We start from the raw sequence: 13,813 nt of genomic DNA, 5'->3' as shown, positions 1-13,813 counted from the left end.
TATTATTTTTTCTCTACCCTTTTTTTCAATTTGGATATGCTGACAAATTCTAAGAGCACAAATTATCTAAAGGCAGCGTTTGGACAAAAATGTTAATGTATAATTTATTTGAAACTACAATGAGTCACTCAGAATGTTTGTTGAATGAAAATGTATTTGAATTCTTATGCTTGCTTTTTAAGAAGTTTTAAAAATACTGAATGCGAAATTGAATTCTGATGATTGATTCGAGGGTTTTCCTCTCACGCTACGATATCGAATTTACTGCTGTTCTCTGAAAATACTTCTTTAAACTGTTAAGTTACAAGAGGAATGAATCGCCTTAAGACAACATTCATCTTCAAGACAATAAGAGAATCCCTGAGAGGTTCCTGCTCTGTCCCCTTTCAGGGATGCTCTCGGATTCTAGCACCACCTCTAGGGTTTTAAGGTGCTCGGTTCACGCTTCGCCCAGCGGGAAGGGGTGATTGCCTCAACGCTGGTCTCGCGGGGAGTTCGATCTCGCTCTTCAGCGCGATCTGCAGCTCCCGCTGCCGGCTTCGCGGGGTCTCGCGGGGCTGGGTGGGGCGGAAGCGGACCCTCGGCCGCATTTCAGTGTCGGGTTCTGCGTGGCGTACCCCAAACTCGAGACCCTGAGTCGAGTTGTGGGCCCCCGACAAGGGAGGGCGTGAAACGTTCGGGTCCCGGAGGGGCCGTTGAGGTAGCTGGGTAAAGGAGCTGTGCGTGGCGGTTATTCCTACTGCACGGGCGGCTCTGAGGGATGTGGGGGGCTGGCGGGCCCAGTCTCTGGCGTTCCACCAGCGGTTGCGTGACGGCTTGTCGGCGCGTGGCCTCCTCCTTGGCCCCAGAGCCGCCCCAAGCTGTGGGCACCGCCGCCAGGCTGGAGGGTTGGGGAGGGATCCGGGTGAGCAGAAGCGCCTCGGCTGTGAGGGTGAGGGTGTTGGTGGTGAGCGAACTTCGTGCTTCTGAACGGGCGGGAAGAGTAGCTTCTCGAGTCTGCGCCTGACGAGTCTGAACGACCCCGCCTCGGGCGTATTTTGTAACGCGCCTTGGCAGTCCTGTGAAAACCTTTACTTTTTGTATTTTGGGTGGTAAATTCGTTAAGTGTAAAATTGCACTCTCGCTTTGTTTTACTTTGGGTGTTGGTTAAGGACTTTCTTTAGGAATCTTGCTGCGCGTAGTAGTCCACGCGCCGAGAAAGGGCATATTCAGAGAGTTCATTTTAAAAGGCATATTCCTTTGAGAAATCTTGGTGTCTCTGCACTCCAGAATATTCAGTGACGTGTTACGATACCACGTATAAACGGTTATTAAGGCTCCCCCGGACCCCTAGATGCTTCCGTCCTGCAGTGACATTGAGCAAGTATTTATTAAGTGTCTTTCTAGGGCTGTGCCCAGTACTGGGCTGAAGGGGTCTCTCTCCTCTTCAGTTCTTGTTCCCCCCACATTCTTCTGAAAAAATGCCTAGTACGAATATATGCTGTTTTGCATAGGACTTCAGAAAGTCTCTCCTTACAGTTTCTTTTTCTTTTAAATATAGTATCCAAGATGAATGACAGCCTGTTTGTCAGTTTGGACAGACTTTTGCTAGAATTTGGTAGGTATAAAATGAAAAGAAAGAAATAAGCAACTATTTGTATTATCATTTAACATTTTAATAATGAAATGAAGTCACTATTTTTTTTTTTTTAGTTTTCCAGTATGAGCAAGATATAAGCACTAAAGAAGATATGCTTCAACGAATTAATAGTAAGTCATTTTGCATGATAAAGTTATTTTAGCTTTTAAGTTTTTTTATGGCATATAAGATAATAAGCATTTGCCTTCTTTAGGGTAATTTATAGTGGGGATTATAACTTTTGTTCTAGTTTTATCTATCTAGTGACTGTTTGCCCTAACTAAGGCTTTTCAGTAATAAATTTCTGTATTTAGCATTTAGTTACTTTGTGTTGAACAGTTTTGTTTTAAGCAGACCTAACACCTTAATTAAGCACAGTTGAAAATGTTATTTTTCTCAGATAACCGTTTCTCTCAAACCTATGAGTGAATTTTAAATTTGTGCTTTTTTATAGTTTCAAATTTTTATTTAAATTCCAGTTATTCAGCATGAAGTATAATATTCATTACAGGTGTAGGACTTAGCAATTCATCACTTACATACAACACTTGAACACTTGTGCTCATCACAAGCACCCTCCTTAATACCCATCATCCATTTAACCTGTCCCCCCATACACCTCCCTCCCACCCCAGTAAGCCTTAGTTTGTTCTCTATCATTAAGAATCTGTTTTATGGTTTGTCCCCCTCTTTCTTTTTTCCCCCATGTTCATTTGTTTTGTTTCTTAAATTCCACAGATAAGTGAAATACTATGTTATTTGTCTTTCTCTGACTGACTTATTTTGCTTGGCATAATGTTCTCTAGCACCATCCTTGTTGCAAACAGCAAGATTTCCTCTTTTTCATGACTGATATTCCATTGTATGTATGCTCTGCATCTTTTTTTTTTTTTAAGATTATTTATTTGAGTGCAAGAGAGAAAGAGAGAGAACATGAGTGGGAGGATCAGAGAGAGAGGGAGAGAGAATCTCAAGCAGACTCCATGCTGAGTATGGAGTTGGATGAGGGGGCTGGATCCCGGGACATGGAGATCAGGGCCCAAGCTGAAATCAAGAGTCAGATGCCCAACTGTGCCATCCTGGTGCCCCTACACCACATCTTCTTTATCCATTCATCAGTGGATGGAGATTTGGGCTCTTTCCATATGTTGTCTATTGTTGATCATGCTGTTGTGAATATCAGAGTGCCTGTGCCCCTTCTAATCAGGTTTTTGTTTTGTTTTTGGTTTTTTGGAGAGAGCATTTTTGTTGGGGTAGGGCAGAGGAAGAGAGAAAATCCTAAGCAGGCTCCTCACTTAGCACAGAGCCAGATCGAGGGCCCAAACTCACCTCCTGAGGTCAAATCAAGAATTGGATGTTTAACTGATTGAGACACCCAGGCACCCCTCCAATCAGTATTTTTATATCCTTTGGGTAATACCCTGTAGTGCAATTGCTGGATCACAGAGTGGTTCTGTTTTTAACTTTTTGATGAGCCTCCATACCATTTTCCAGAGTGGCTGCACCAGTTTATATTCCCATGAATAATATAAGAATGTTTCTCTTTCTCCCCATCCTCACCAACATCTGTTGTTAATTTTAGCCATTGTGGTGGGTGCAAGGTAATATCTCATTGTAGTTTTAATTTGTATTTCACTGATGATAAGTAATGTAGAGCATCTTTTCATGTGTCTTGTTAGCTTTCTCTATGTCTTCTTTGGAAAAATGTCTGTTTCTGTCTTCTGCTCATTTTTTAACTGGATTATTTGGGGTTTGGGTGTTGAGTTTGATAAGTTCTTTATAGAACTTCAGTTCTCTAATTCTCTTCCTTTTAGGTAAGTTGCTATACCCCTTCTCCCTCTATATTTGTTAATTTTGAATTTATGATTTTCATCTTAAGCATTTCTCCTTTCCAGAATGCCTTGAAGATATTAAAGAAAACAAGGCAACTATTTGTAAGATACATGAAACTATAAACACAACAGATGAGGAAATTGGTCATTACTGTAAACATAGTAAGGAGATCAAAGACAACTGTAGTAAGTGAGTATTTGAAAGAAGTGAACTTCTAGTAATTGTCTCTAGATCTTTTATTCAAGGTTTGTGTTATTTATAATTTCTAGTATTTTATAATTGAAGACACTGTTGCTTTAAAGTAGTATGGGTTTTTTTTGTTGTTATTTTGTTTTTTAAAGATTTTATTTATTTATTTATTTGACAAACAGAGATCACAGGCAGTGAGGCAGGCAGAGAGAGAGAGAAAGAGAGAGAGGAGGAAGCAGGCTTCCCACCGAGCAGAGAGCCCCATGTGGGGCTTGATCCCAGGACCCTGGGATCATGACCTGAGCCAAAGGCAGAGGCTTTAACCCACTGAACCATCCAGGCGCCCCTTAACTAGTGTTTTGTATTAGCAAAGTAATGAGTCAGGTTTTAACTTGCTTTGCTGCATGGTTTGGTAAAAAGGGATCATAGGAGGATCAAAAGAAAAATAGAAGTGCTGTAAGATTTCTCTAATTCAGACCCAAATAGTCTATAGAATCTTGAATAATATAGACTCAGTATATAAAATTTCTATTAGATAAATACATTTGAAATAATTTCCATCTTTGAGTTTTTAAGATTTTATTTTTTTTCTAGGGGAATCGAGCCTAAAATAAGTTGCTTTTCAAAGTAAAAGTATTCGATACGTTAAGAATTCTGTCAGCATGGCTTCAGATTCTGGATCCTAGTGTTCAGATTTATTATGAGACAAACATTTTGAAATAAAAACTTACTAATGAAACTTTATTATATATTACAAAAATAAAATGTGTTAGTTTTCTCTACTTTATGTAGGCCATTGTCTTTGTATTAACCACTATGCTTTAGAATCTTATTTTAAAATATTTTTTATTCAGAATTTTAATGTCGTTTTGATTTTTCCCCTTTGTAAAAGTATTGTATACCTAGTATAAAAATTCAAAACCTTTATAAATGTGTACTGTAAAAAATTATTCCCCGCCTGCAGTTCCTACCTGAACGATTCTATCTTACCATTTTTTCAATAAAAATTCAATGTCATTATTACATAGACTTGTATGTACATCTATCTATATATCTATTTTTTCTTTTTACAAAATGGAATCATACCGTACTTACTATTTTTTAAAAATTTAGCAGTATGTTATGTAAATGATACTATATGTGTAGTGATTATATATAGATATCGTTCTTTAACAACTCCATAGAATTTTATAGTATTGGTGTATCTTAAGTTATTTAACCATTCTCCTATTAATAAACATTTGGGTTTCTAGTTTTTCCCTTCTATGAGCAACATGTGCAGGTATCCTTCCATGTTTATAGACCTGTTGCTATAGAATGAGCTTCTAGAAGTGCAATTGTTGCATCAAAGAGTATGCACATTTAAACATTTGATAGGTAATGCCAAATTTCTTTCCTTGAAAAGATTATGTAAGTTCATACTTCTGCCAACAGTGTCTGAGAAAGTTCCTGTTTCCTTGACAGCACTGAAATTATGTTTAAATTTTTGTTTAAATTATTTGTCAATCTGATAGCACAGTTCAGTATTATTGAACTTTCTCTTTTGTTTTGATTTAAGTTTTTCGTAGGAGGTTTTACCAGTGGTTTCCCTCAACTAGTTGTAGTGGCTGCTGGAAAAGTAGTTTCCCCTTAGAACCTGCTATATCTAAGATGTACTACTTCATTTAAGCTTAATCTCTGCTGGGTTCCAATGACAGTTAGTAGGATTTTAATACCATAATATACCTTTAATTCATGATTTCAGCATACTGGTCAAGAGATTTAAATGTGGGAAATGAATTCATAAAAGTACTAAAAGAAATATAAGTAACCATGTAATCTTTGAGAGCAGAAGGCCATTGTCTTTTTCTTTTTTGTGTGTGTTGTTTCTTTTTTTTTAAATTTCTTTTCAGCGTTACAGTATTCATTGTTTTTGTACCACACCCACTGCTCCATGCAATATTATTATTCAGTGTTGAGAATATGGATGATAATTATTTCCTTACATATGCTTTTCTGTGCTTCCAAAGTGGGCATGTGAACTCTTTGAATCTGAAAATAATATTTTTAAAGATTTGGAAAAAGCTAGAGGAAATAGTTGAACAACACTTAGAATAGAAGCTCACATGGTATATGCAAATTTTAGATTTTTCATATTTTGTAACATTTCTCAAGTCTTGTAATAAAACAAAAAATATATAACTGTTCATTTCATTCTTACTATCTGATTTTATAACTCATTTTTGCCTAGTTTCTTTCTAGTTCAGGAGGGTATAGCAACCTTTCTAAGTTTTAAAGGAGGAAAAGCCTCTTTTTATTTCTTATTCTACTTCTTTGAATCCTTATTCCAAAAGAATTTCTCAGTCAAGATGTTAGAAGTATGATGACAAGGAAGCCTGATGTTGCAGTGTTGCACAGTATATTCTAGAAATACCATAGTGATACATAGTCTAGCCATGTAATACTTGCTCCTTCCTTAGTCATGGATCCACAATGGGTTCTATGTAAAAATTAATGGATATTGATATTTGAGTATATGTATGATTGCCTAAATCATGATAGTGGTGATGATGGGAGGTGGGAATATTTTCTTGTTATAAGCTTGTTTTCTCCAGGAAGTGCAAGATTCATTTATTTTTAAATAATGAAATTCAATTTTATTATCTCACAATTTATCATTCTGAGATTCTAATTACAATATTTTTTTCCCATAGCTGGAAGCCAACATGTGATGTGTTTCATAAGCATGAAGACTATATGCAGGACCAATTTACTATTTGTCAAGAAACTATTGAAAAAGACAAGTACAGTACATACATTAAGTTAACAGTACATATATTAAGTTTATCAGTTAAATTATTTAATATAGGATACACGTAGTAAAAATGTTACTTGAAAAATGCAGAAACTTTGTGCATTGGGGGAGTTTTTTGTTTTTAAAGTATATCCCGTGTTTTGGACTCTTTGGAGGCCTACCTATTTGTTATAAAGCTCTACGACCCTGGATATGTTTAGTGATGTCCTTAGATAGAAACAGTTTATCAATAGGAATTGTTATAGTAGAGTGCTTCAACTAATGGTCCTTATAATTGAATTGTTATAGGTAAATATCTGGAGGAATAGTTAGCTATAGAATTAGCTTATGAAAAATGTGGAGTATTGACTTTTGAAGGGGGTTTTATATGAAACTTCTCATTTTCAGAGAGCTAATGTAGTTACATTCTAATGGAGAAAGCCATTGTATGGGTTTATTTCATTATGTGTAAAATAATCTCGTTTGGAGGACTAAATGTAATTAGTAAATATAATGGAACAAGGTGCAAGACTTTTTTTTTTTTTTAAGATTTTATTTATTTATTTGTCAGAGAGAGAGCGTGCACGCACAGCACAAGCAGGGGAAGTGGCAGGCAGAGGGAGAAGAGGGCTCCCTGCTGAACAAGGGGCCCCATGCCTGATGCCCTCCACCTGAGTGAAGGCAGGTGTTTAACCTACTGAGCCACCCAGGCTTACCAAGAGAGACTTTGAACACATTATACAGCATTATAATTTCACTTAATTTAAAAAATGGAAATGTTTCTATTTTTTTTTAAATATTTTATTTATTTATTTGACAGAGAGAGATCACAAGTAGGCAGAGAGGCAGGCAGAGAGAGAGGAGGAAGCAGGCTCCCTGCTGAGCAGAGAGCTCGATGTGGGGCTCAATCCCAGGACCCTGGGATCATGACCTGAGCTGAAGGCAGAGGCTTTAACCCACTGAGCCACCCAGGCGCCCCGGAAATGTTTCTATTTTTAACGTAATTAGACAAGAGCATAATTTTCTATATTTTTTTGTATTTTATGTTATCTTTTTTATACTTTAGTTTTATTTTTTTACTACTTCTTCTCCCAGCTTTATTGAGATATAACGGACATATAACATTGCTTAAGTTTGAGGTCTACAAACATGATGGTTTGATATATGTATATAATTTTAAGTGTTTACCACAATAAGTTTAGGAAGGTAGCACATCTGTCATCCTGTATAAGTACTTTTTTTTTGTAGTAAGAACATTTAAGATTTACTCTCTTAGCAACTTTTAAGTATATAATACACTATTGTTATATTTAATATACTGTATATTAAATCCCCAGAACTTATTCACCTTATAACTGGAAGTTTATATCCTTTGGGCAGCATCTCCCTATTTCCTCCACTCCTGGCCCCTAGCAACAACTGTTCTATTTTCTGTTTCTGTGATTGGACTTTTTTTACATATAAGATTACACTGTATTTGTTTTTCTCTTATTTACTCAGCATGATACTCAAGGTCCATCCATGGTGTCGTAAATGGCAACAATTCTTTTTTTATGACTAAATAATATTCCATTGCATATATATATGTCACATTTTTAAAAAATTATTTTTTAAAGGGTTGTAACTCAGTGCCCAATGTGAGACTCAAACTCATGACCCTGAGTGGCCCAGGCAGCTACCCCTATATACCTATTTAAAAAAATTATTACTGAATAATAATTGATGTACAATGTTATATTATTTTCTGGTATATAACATAATGGTGCGCACACACACACACGTGCATATATATATGGCACATAATGATTTAAAAAATATATCCATTCCTCTGACAATTTAAAAAAAAATGTATTTAGAGAGAGAGAGCGCGCATGAGCAAGCAGAGGGAGAGGGAAAGAGAGAATCTCAAACAGATTTCCCACTAAGCTTGGAGGCCAATGTGGGGCTTGATCCCCCAACCAAGGAGATCATGACCTGAGCCAAAACCAAGAGTTGGACACTCAACCAACCGAGCCACTCAGGCATCCCCTCACTTATTTTATAACTGGATGTTTGATCCTCTTAATCTCTTTCTTGTATTCCCCACCCTCACTGCACCCCTACCCCGGCAACCACTAAGTTGGTCTCTGTATTTAAGAGTCTGTATTTTTTGTGGGTTTTTTCCTAGATTGCATGTCTAAGTGAAAACACTTATTTCCCTTTCCCTCTCTGACTTATTCCAGTCCCTTTAGTACCCCTTAGATTTATCCATGTTGTCACAAATGGCAGGACCTCATTCTTTCTTATGAGTGAGTAGTATTCCATTGCACACATATGTGTGTGTGTGTGTGTATCTCACTTTTTTATCCATTCCTCTGTATATGGACTCTTGCGTTGCAAGTATATCTTGGCCATTGTAAACTATTCAGCTGTACACACAGGGGTGCATGTATATTTTTGAATTAATATTTTTGTTTTCTTTGGATAAATATCCCATAGTGGAATTACTGGATTATATGGTACTTCTATTTTTAATTTTTTGAGGAACTTCCATACTGTTTTCCACAGTGGTTGTACCAATTTATGCTCCCACCAGTAGTGCTCAAAGGTTGCTTTTTCTCCACATTCTTACCAATAATTGTTATGTCTTATCTTTTCAATATTAGCTATCCTGACAGATGTTAGGTGATATCTCTGTGGTTTTGATTTGCATTTCCCTGATGATTAGTGATGTTGAGCATCTTTTCATGAACTTTTTGGTCATTTGTATGTTTTTAGAAATATGTTCACACCCTCTGCCTGTTTTTAACATGAATTATTAGACTTTTTGCTATTCAGTTGTATTGAATTCCTTATATACTTCGCATATTAACACATTATTGGATATATGGTTTGCAGATAGTTTCTTCCATTCTACAGAATGCCTCTTCATTTTGTTGATTTTTTTTTCTTTTCTTTTTTTTTTTTTTTTTTCTGTGCAGAAGCTTTTTTAGTTCAGCGTGGCCTCACTAATTTAGTTTTGCATTTCTTGCTTGTGATTTGGGTATTGTAACCAAAAAAATTGTTGCAAAGACCAGTATCAAGGAGCTCTTCCCCTGTTTTCTCCTAGGAGCTTTATGGTTTCAGGCATTGTATTTTAAGCATTTAGTCCATTTTGAGTTAATTTTTCTGAGTATTGTAAGGTAGTGGTCCAGTTTTATTCTTTTACATGTGGATATCCAGTTTTCCCAATACCACTTATTGAAGAGACTATCTTTTCTGCATTGAGTATTCTTGGCTCCTTTTCCAACTATCTTTTAAAAGATTTTATTTATTTATTTGATAGAGATGGGGAGAGCCCAGAGGGAAAGTGAGAGGGAGAAGCATACTCCTGCTGAGCAGGAAGCCCCATGAAGGGCTTGATTCCAAGATCCTGATATCATGACCTAAGCCAAAGGGAGAGGCTTAACCCACTGAGTTACCCATTGCCCCCTCCTTTTCCAGATATTAGTTGACTGTATATACATGGTTTATTTGTGAGTTCTTGATTCTGTTCCATTGGTCTGTGTGTCTGTTTTCATGCCTGTATCATAGTATCTTGATTGCTATATCTTTGTAGCATAGTTTGAAATCAGGGAGTCTGATGCTTCCAGCTTTGTTCTTTCTTAAGATTGCTTTGGCTCTTTGGGGGCCTTTGAAGTTGCATACAAATTTTAGTGTTGTTTTTTCTATTTCTGGGAAAAATGATTCTGGAATTTTGATAGGGATTGCATTGAATCCAAAGATGTCTCTGGGTAGTATGGACATTATAACAATTCTTCTGATACATGAGCACAGGATATCTTTCCATTTATTTGTGTCTCCTTCAGTTTATTTAATCAATGTCTTATAGTATTCAGTGGACAGACCTTTCACCTCCTTGGTTTAATTTATTCCTAAGTATTTTATTGTCTTTGATGTTATTGTTAATGAAATTGTTTTATTTCTTTTTCACATAGCTTATTATTAATATATAGAGATGCAACTGATTTTTGTATGTTGATTTTGTAGTGCAAAATTTCAGTGAATTTGTTGATTAGTTCTAACAGTTTTTGTGTGGAGTTTTAGAGTTTTTTGTAGATAAGATCATGTCATTTTGCAAACAGACCATTTTACTTCTTCCTTTCCTGTTTGGATGACTTTATTTCCTTTTCTTGCCTAATTTCTCTAGCTAGAATTTCCAGTACTACATTGATTAGGAGTGGTGAGAGTGGCATCCTTGTCTTATTGCTGATTTTGAAGGAAAAGCATTTAGCTCTTCACCATCGACTGTGATGTTAGTGATGGACTTGTCATAGATGGCCTTTATTATGTTGAAGTATGTTCCTTCTATACTCAATTTGTTGAGAATTTTTATCATGAACGTAGGTGTTGAGTTTTGCCAGATGCTTTATCTGCATCTATTGAGTGAATTGTATTTTCTTTTTTTTTTTTAAGATTTTATTTATTTATTTGAGAGAGAGAGCATGAGAAGAGGGAGAGTCAGAGGGAGAAGCAGACTCCCTGTCGAGCAGGAGATGTGATGTGGGACTCAATCCTGGGACTCCAGGGTCATGACCTAAGCCAAAGGCAGTCGCTTAACCAACTGAGCCACCCTGGCACCCCTGTCTCTTATGATTTGTATCCTTTATTCTATTAATGTGGAATAACATGTTTATTGACTTGTGCATGTTGAGCCCATTCTTGCAACCCATGGATTGCCCCTTGGTCATTGTGTATGATCCTTTTAATGTGTGTTGAGTTTGGTTTGCTAATGTTTTGTTGAGAATTTTTCTGTCTATATTCCTCAGGTATATTGGCCTGTAGTTTTCTTTTCTTGTAGTGTTCTCATCTGGCTTGGTATCAGTGTAATGTTCTTAAAATGAGTTGGAGGGTGTTGACTTCTCTTCTCTTCAGAAGAGTTTGAGAAGTATTGGTATTAATTCTTCAGCTGTTTGGTACAATTCATCAGTGCAACCATCTGGTCCTGGATTTTTCTTTGTTGGGAAGTTTTGGTTACAACTTCAGTCTCCTTACTAATAATTGATCTGTGCAGTTTTTCTGTTTCTTCATGATTGAGTCTTGGTAGGTTGCATGTTTCTAGAAATTCAATTCATTTCTTCTGGGTTATCTTATTGTTTGCCTTGTAATTGTTCATGGTAGCCTCTTATGATCCTTTGTATTTCTATGGTATAATATCTCCTTTCATTTACAATTTTGCTTATTTGAGGTCCTCTCTCTTTTTTTCTTGGTTGGGTTAGCTAAGGGTTTGCAAAACGTTTTAATCTTTTCAAAAAATCAACTCTTTGTTTCACTGATTTTTTTCCATTGTCTTCCTCTTCTCCATTTTATTTCTGCTCTAATCTTTCTTGTTTGCTTCCTTCTGCCAGGTTTAGGCTTAGATTGTTCTTCCTTAGATTGTTCTAATTCTTGATGTGTAAAGTTAGTTTATTTACATTTTCTTAATATAAGCATTTATTGCTATAAATTTCCCTTTCAGAACTTTTGCTGCATCACTTCCTTAGGTTTTGGTATATTGTATTTTCATTTTCATTTGTCTTAAGATACTTCTGATTTCTTCTTTGACCCAGTGTTGTTCAGTAGTGTATTGATTAATTTTCACATATTTGTGAATTTTTCATTTTCTTCCTGCTGTTAATTTCTAGTTCCATATCACTATGGCCAGAAAATACCCTTGATATAATTTCAGTCTTCTTAAGCTTATTAAGGTGGCTTTGTGGCTCAAGATATGATCTCTCTACTGGAGAGTATTCCATTTGTTTAAGAAGAATGTATATTCAGGTTTGTTAGATGGAATGTTAGACTGAATGTTCTGTATAAGGCTGTTAGTTCCATTTCGTCTACAGTGTTATTAGGCATGTTGTTTCCTTGTTAATTTCTTTCTGGATGATCTTTCCAATGTTGAAATTGAGGTATTTGAGTCCTCTACCAGTATTGCTTTCTCTCTTCAGTTATGTTAATATTTGCTTTAAATATTCAGGTGGTTTAGTGTTGGTTGCACATATACTTCCAATTATTTTATCTTCTTGATGAGTTGATCTTTTTTATCAATGTATAGAGACTTTGCTTTTTTCTTTGTGTTTTCTGACTGATTTTGACTGAACATCTATATTGTCTGGCATAAGTATAACCCCTTTTTCTCTCTTTTGGTTATCATTTGTAATATCTTTTTCCATCCCTTTACTTTCAGCCTCTGTGTGTCCTTAAAGCTAAAGTAAGTTTCTTGTAGGTGGCATATTTTTGCTTCCTGTTTTTTTTTTTAAATTTATTTTTTATTTATTTTCAGCATAACAGTATTCATTATTTTTTGCACCACACCCAGTACTCTATGCAATCCATGCCCTCTATAATACCCACCACCTGGTACCCCGACCTCCCACCTCCCCACCCCTTCAAAACTCTCAGATTGTTTTTCAGAGTCCATAGTCTCTCATGGTTCACCTCCCCTTCCAATTCCCCACAACTCCCTTCTCCTCTCCATCTCCCCTTGTTATGCTCCACAAATAAGTGCTTCCTGTTTTTTAAATTCATTGAGCTCTGTATTGTTTGAATTTAGCCTATTTATGTTGAAAATGATTAGTTTTTTTTAGAAGATGCGTTTATTTATTTTCAAGAGAGAGATAGAGTGTGAGCATGATAGTAGATGGGCAGAGGGAGAGGGAGAAAATCTTTGGCAGGCTCCATGCTGAGCATGGAGCCCAATGTGGGACTTGATCCCACCACCCTGAAATCATGACCTGAGATGAAATCAAGAGTTGGGCACTCAACCAATTGACCCATCTAGGTATCCCTAAAATAATTATTGATAAACAAGGACTTCTGTTGTCATTTAATTGTTTTCTGAGTGTTTTTAAAATTCATTTGTTCTGTATTCCTCTCTTGTCTTCCTTTGTGATTTGTTTTTCATAGTTCCTTTCTCTTTATCTTTTGTGTATCTACTATAAGTATTTTTTCCCTGTGGTTACCATGAGGTGTTAATGTAAAACATTTATAAATATAACACTATTTTAAGCTGATATAATGTACCTGCAATTGCATATAAAAACTCTACATTTTTATGTTATTTATGTCATACTTTACATCTTTTTTTTTAAAGGGTGGACATTATATAGGTGTATGCTTTATTTATTTATCTTAAAGTTCCCTTTATTTGTTTAATACATTTTTTAAACTAATCTTTACCCTCAACATGGGGCTTAAACTCATGATCCCAAGATCCCAAGATCAAGATCAGATGCTTCACTGACTGAGCTAGCCAGGTGCCCCACTTTACATCTTTTATACTGTGTATCCATTAACAAGTTATTGTAGCTATATCTATTTGTTAATATTACTGTTTTTAAACTTTTATACTAAAGATAAAAGTGATTTACAAATTGTTAATACATTATTATGGTATTCTG

At 35.9% G+C, this 13,813-nt stretch overlaps 1 protein-coding gene across 3 annotated transcripts in view; it reads left to right on the top strand.

Moving 5' to 3' along the window:
- The first annotated feature begins 542 nt into the window (after positions 1-542).
- CUNH14orf39 (chromosome unknown C14orf39 homolog) overlaps positions 543-13,813 on the top strand; it is a 58,760-nt gene continuing 45,489 nt past the window's right edge. For 2 of the 3 annotated variants that reach the window (XM_045070162.1, XM_045070156.1), the window contains exons 1-5: positions 543-700; positions 1,541-1,597; positions 1,693-1,749; positions 3,514-3,640; positions 6,334-6,423. In XM_045070162.1, coding sequence (XP_044926097.1) covers positions 1,549-1,597; positions 1,693-1,749; positions 3,514-3,640; positions 6,334-6,423 — 323 coding nt within the window. In that variant the 5' untranslated portion in view covers positions 543-700; positions 1,541-1,548. Of the gene's footprint in view, positions 701-752; positions 905-1,540; positions 1,598-1,692; positions 1,750-3,513; positions 3,641-6,333; positions 6,424-13,813 lie in introns of those variants that run through there. The other variant, XM_045070160.1, reaches the window with a different exon arrangement.

The sequence above is a fragment of the Mustela putorius genome, unplaced genomic scaffold (genome assembly GCF_011764305.1).
Source record: "Mustela putorius furo isolate JIRA1106 unplaced genomic scaffold, ASM1176430v1.1 tig00000129_pilon_pilon_pilon, whole genome shotgun sequence".
Taxonomy (NCBI): Eukaryota; Metazoa; Chordata; class Mammalia; order Carnivora; family Mustelidae; genus Mustela; species Mustela putorius.
This window is presented reverse-complemented; position numbering and strand designations above follow the sequence as displayed.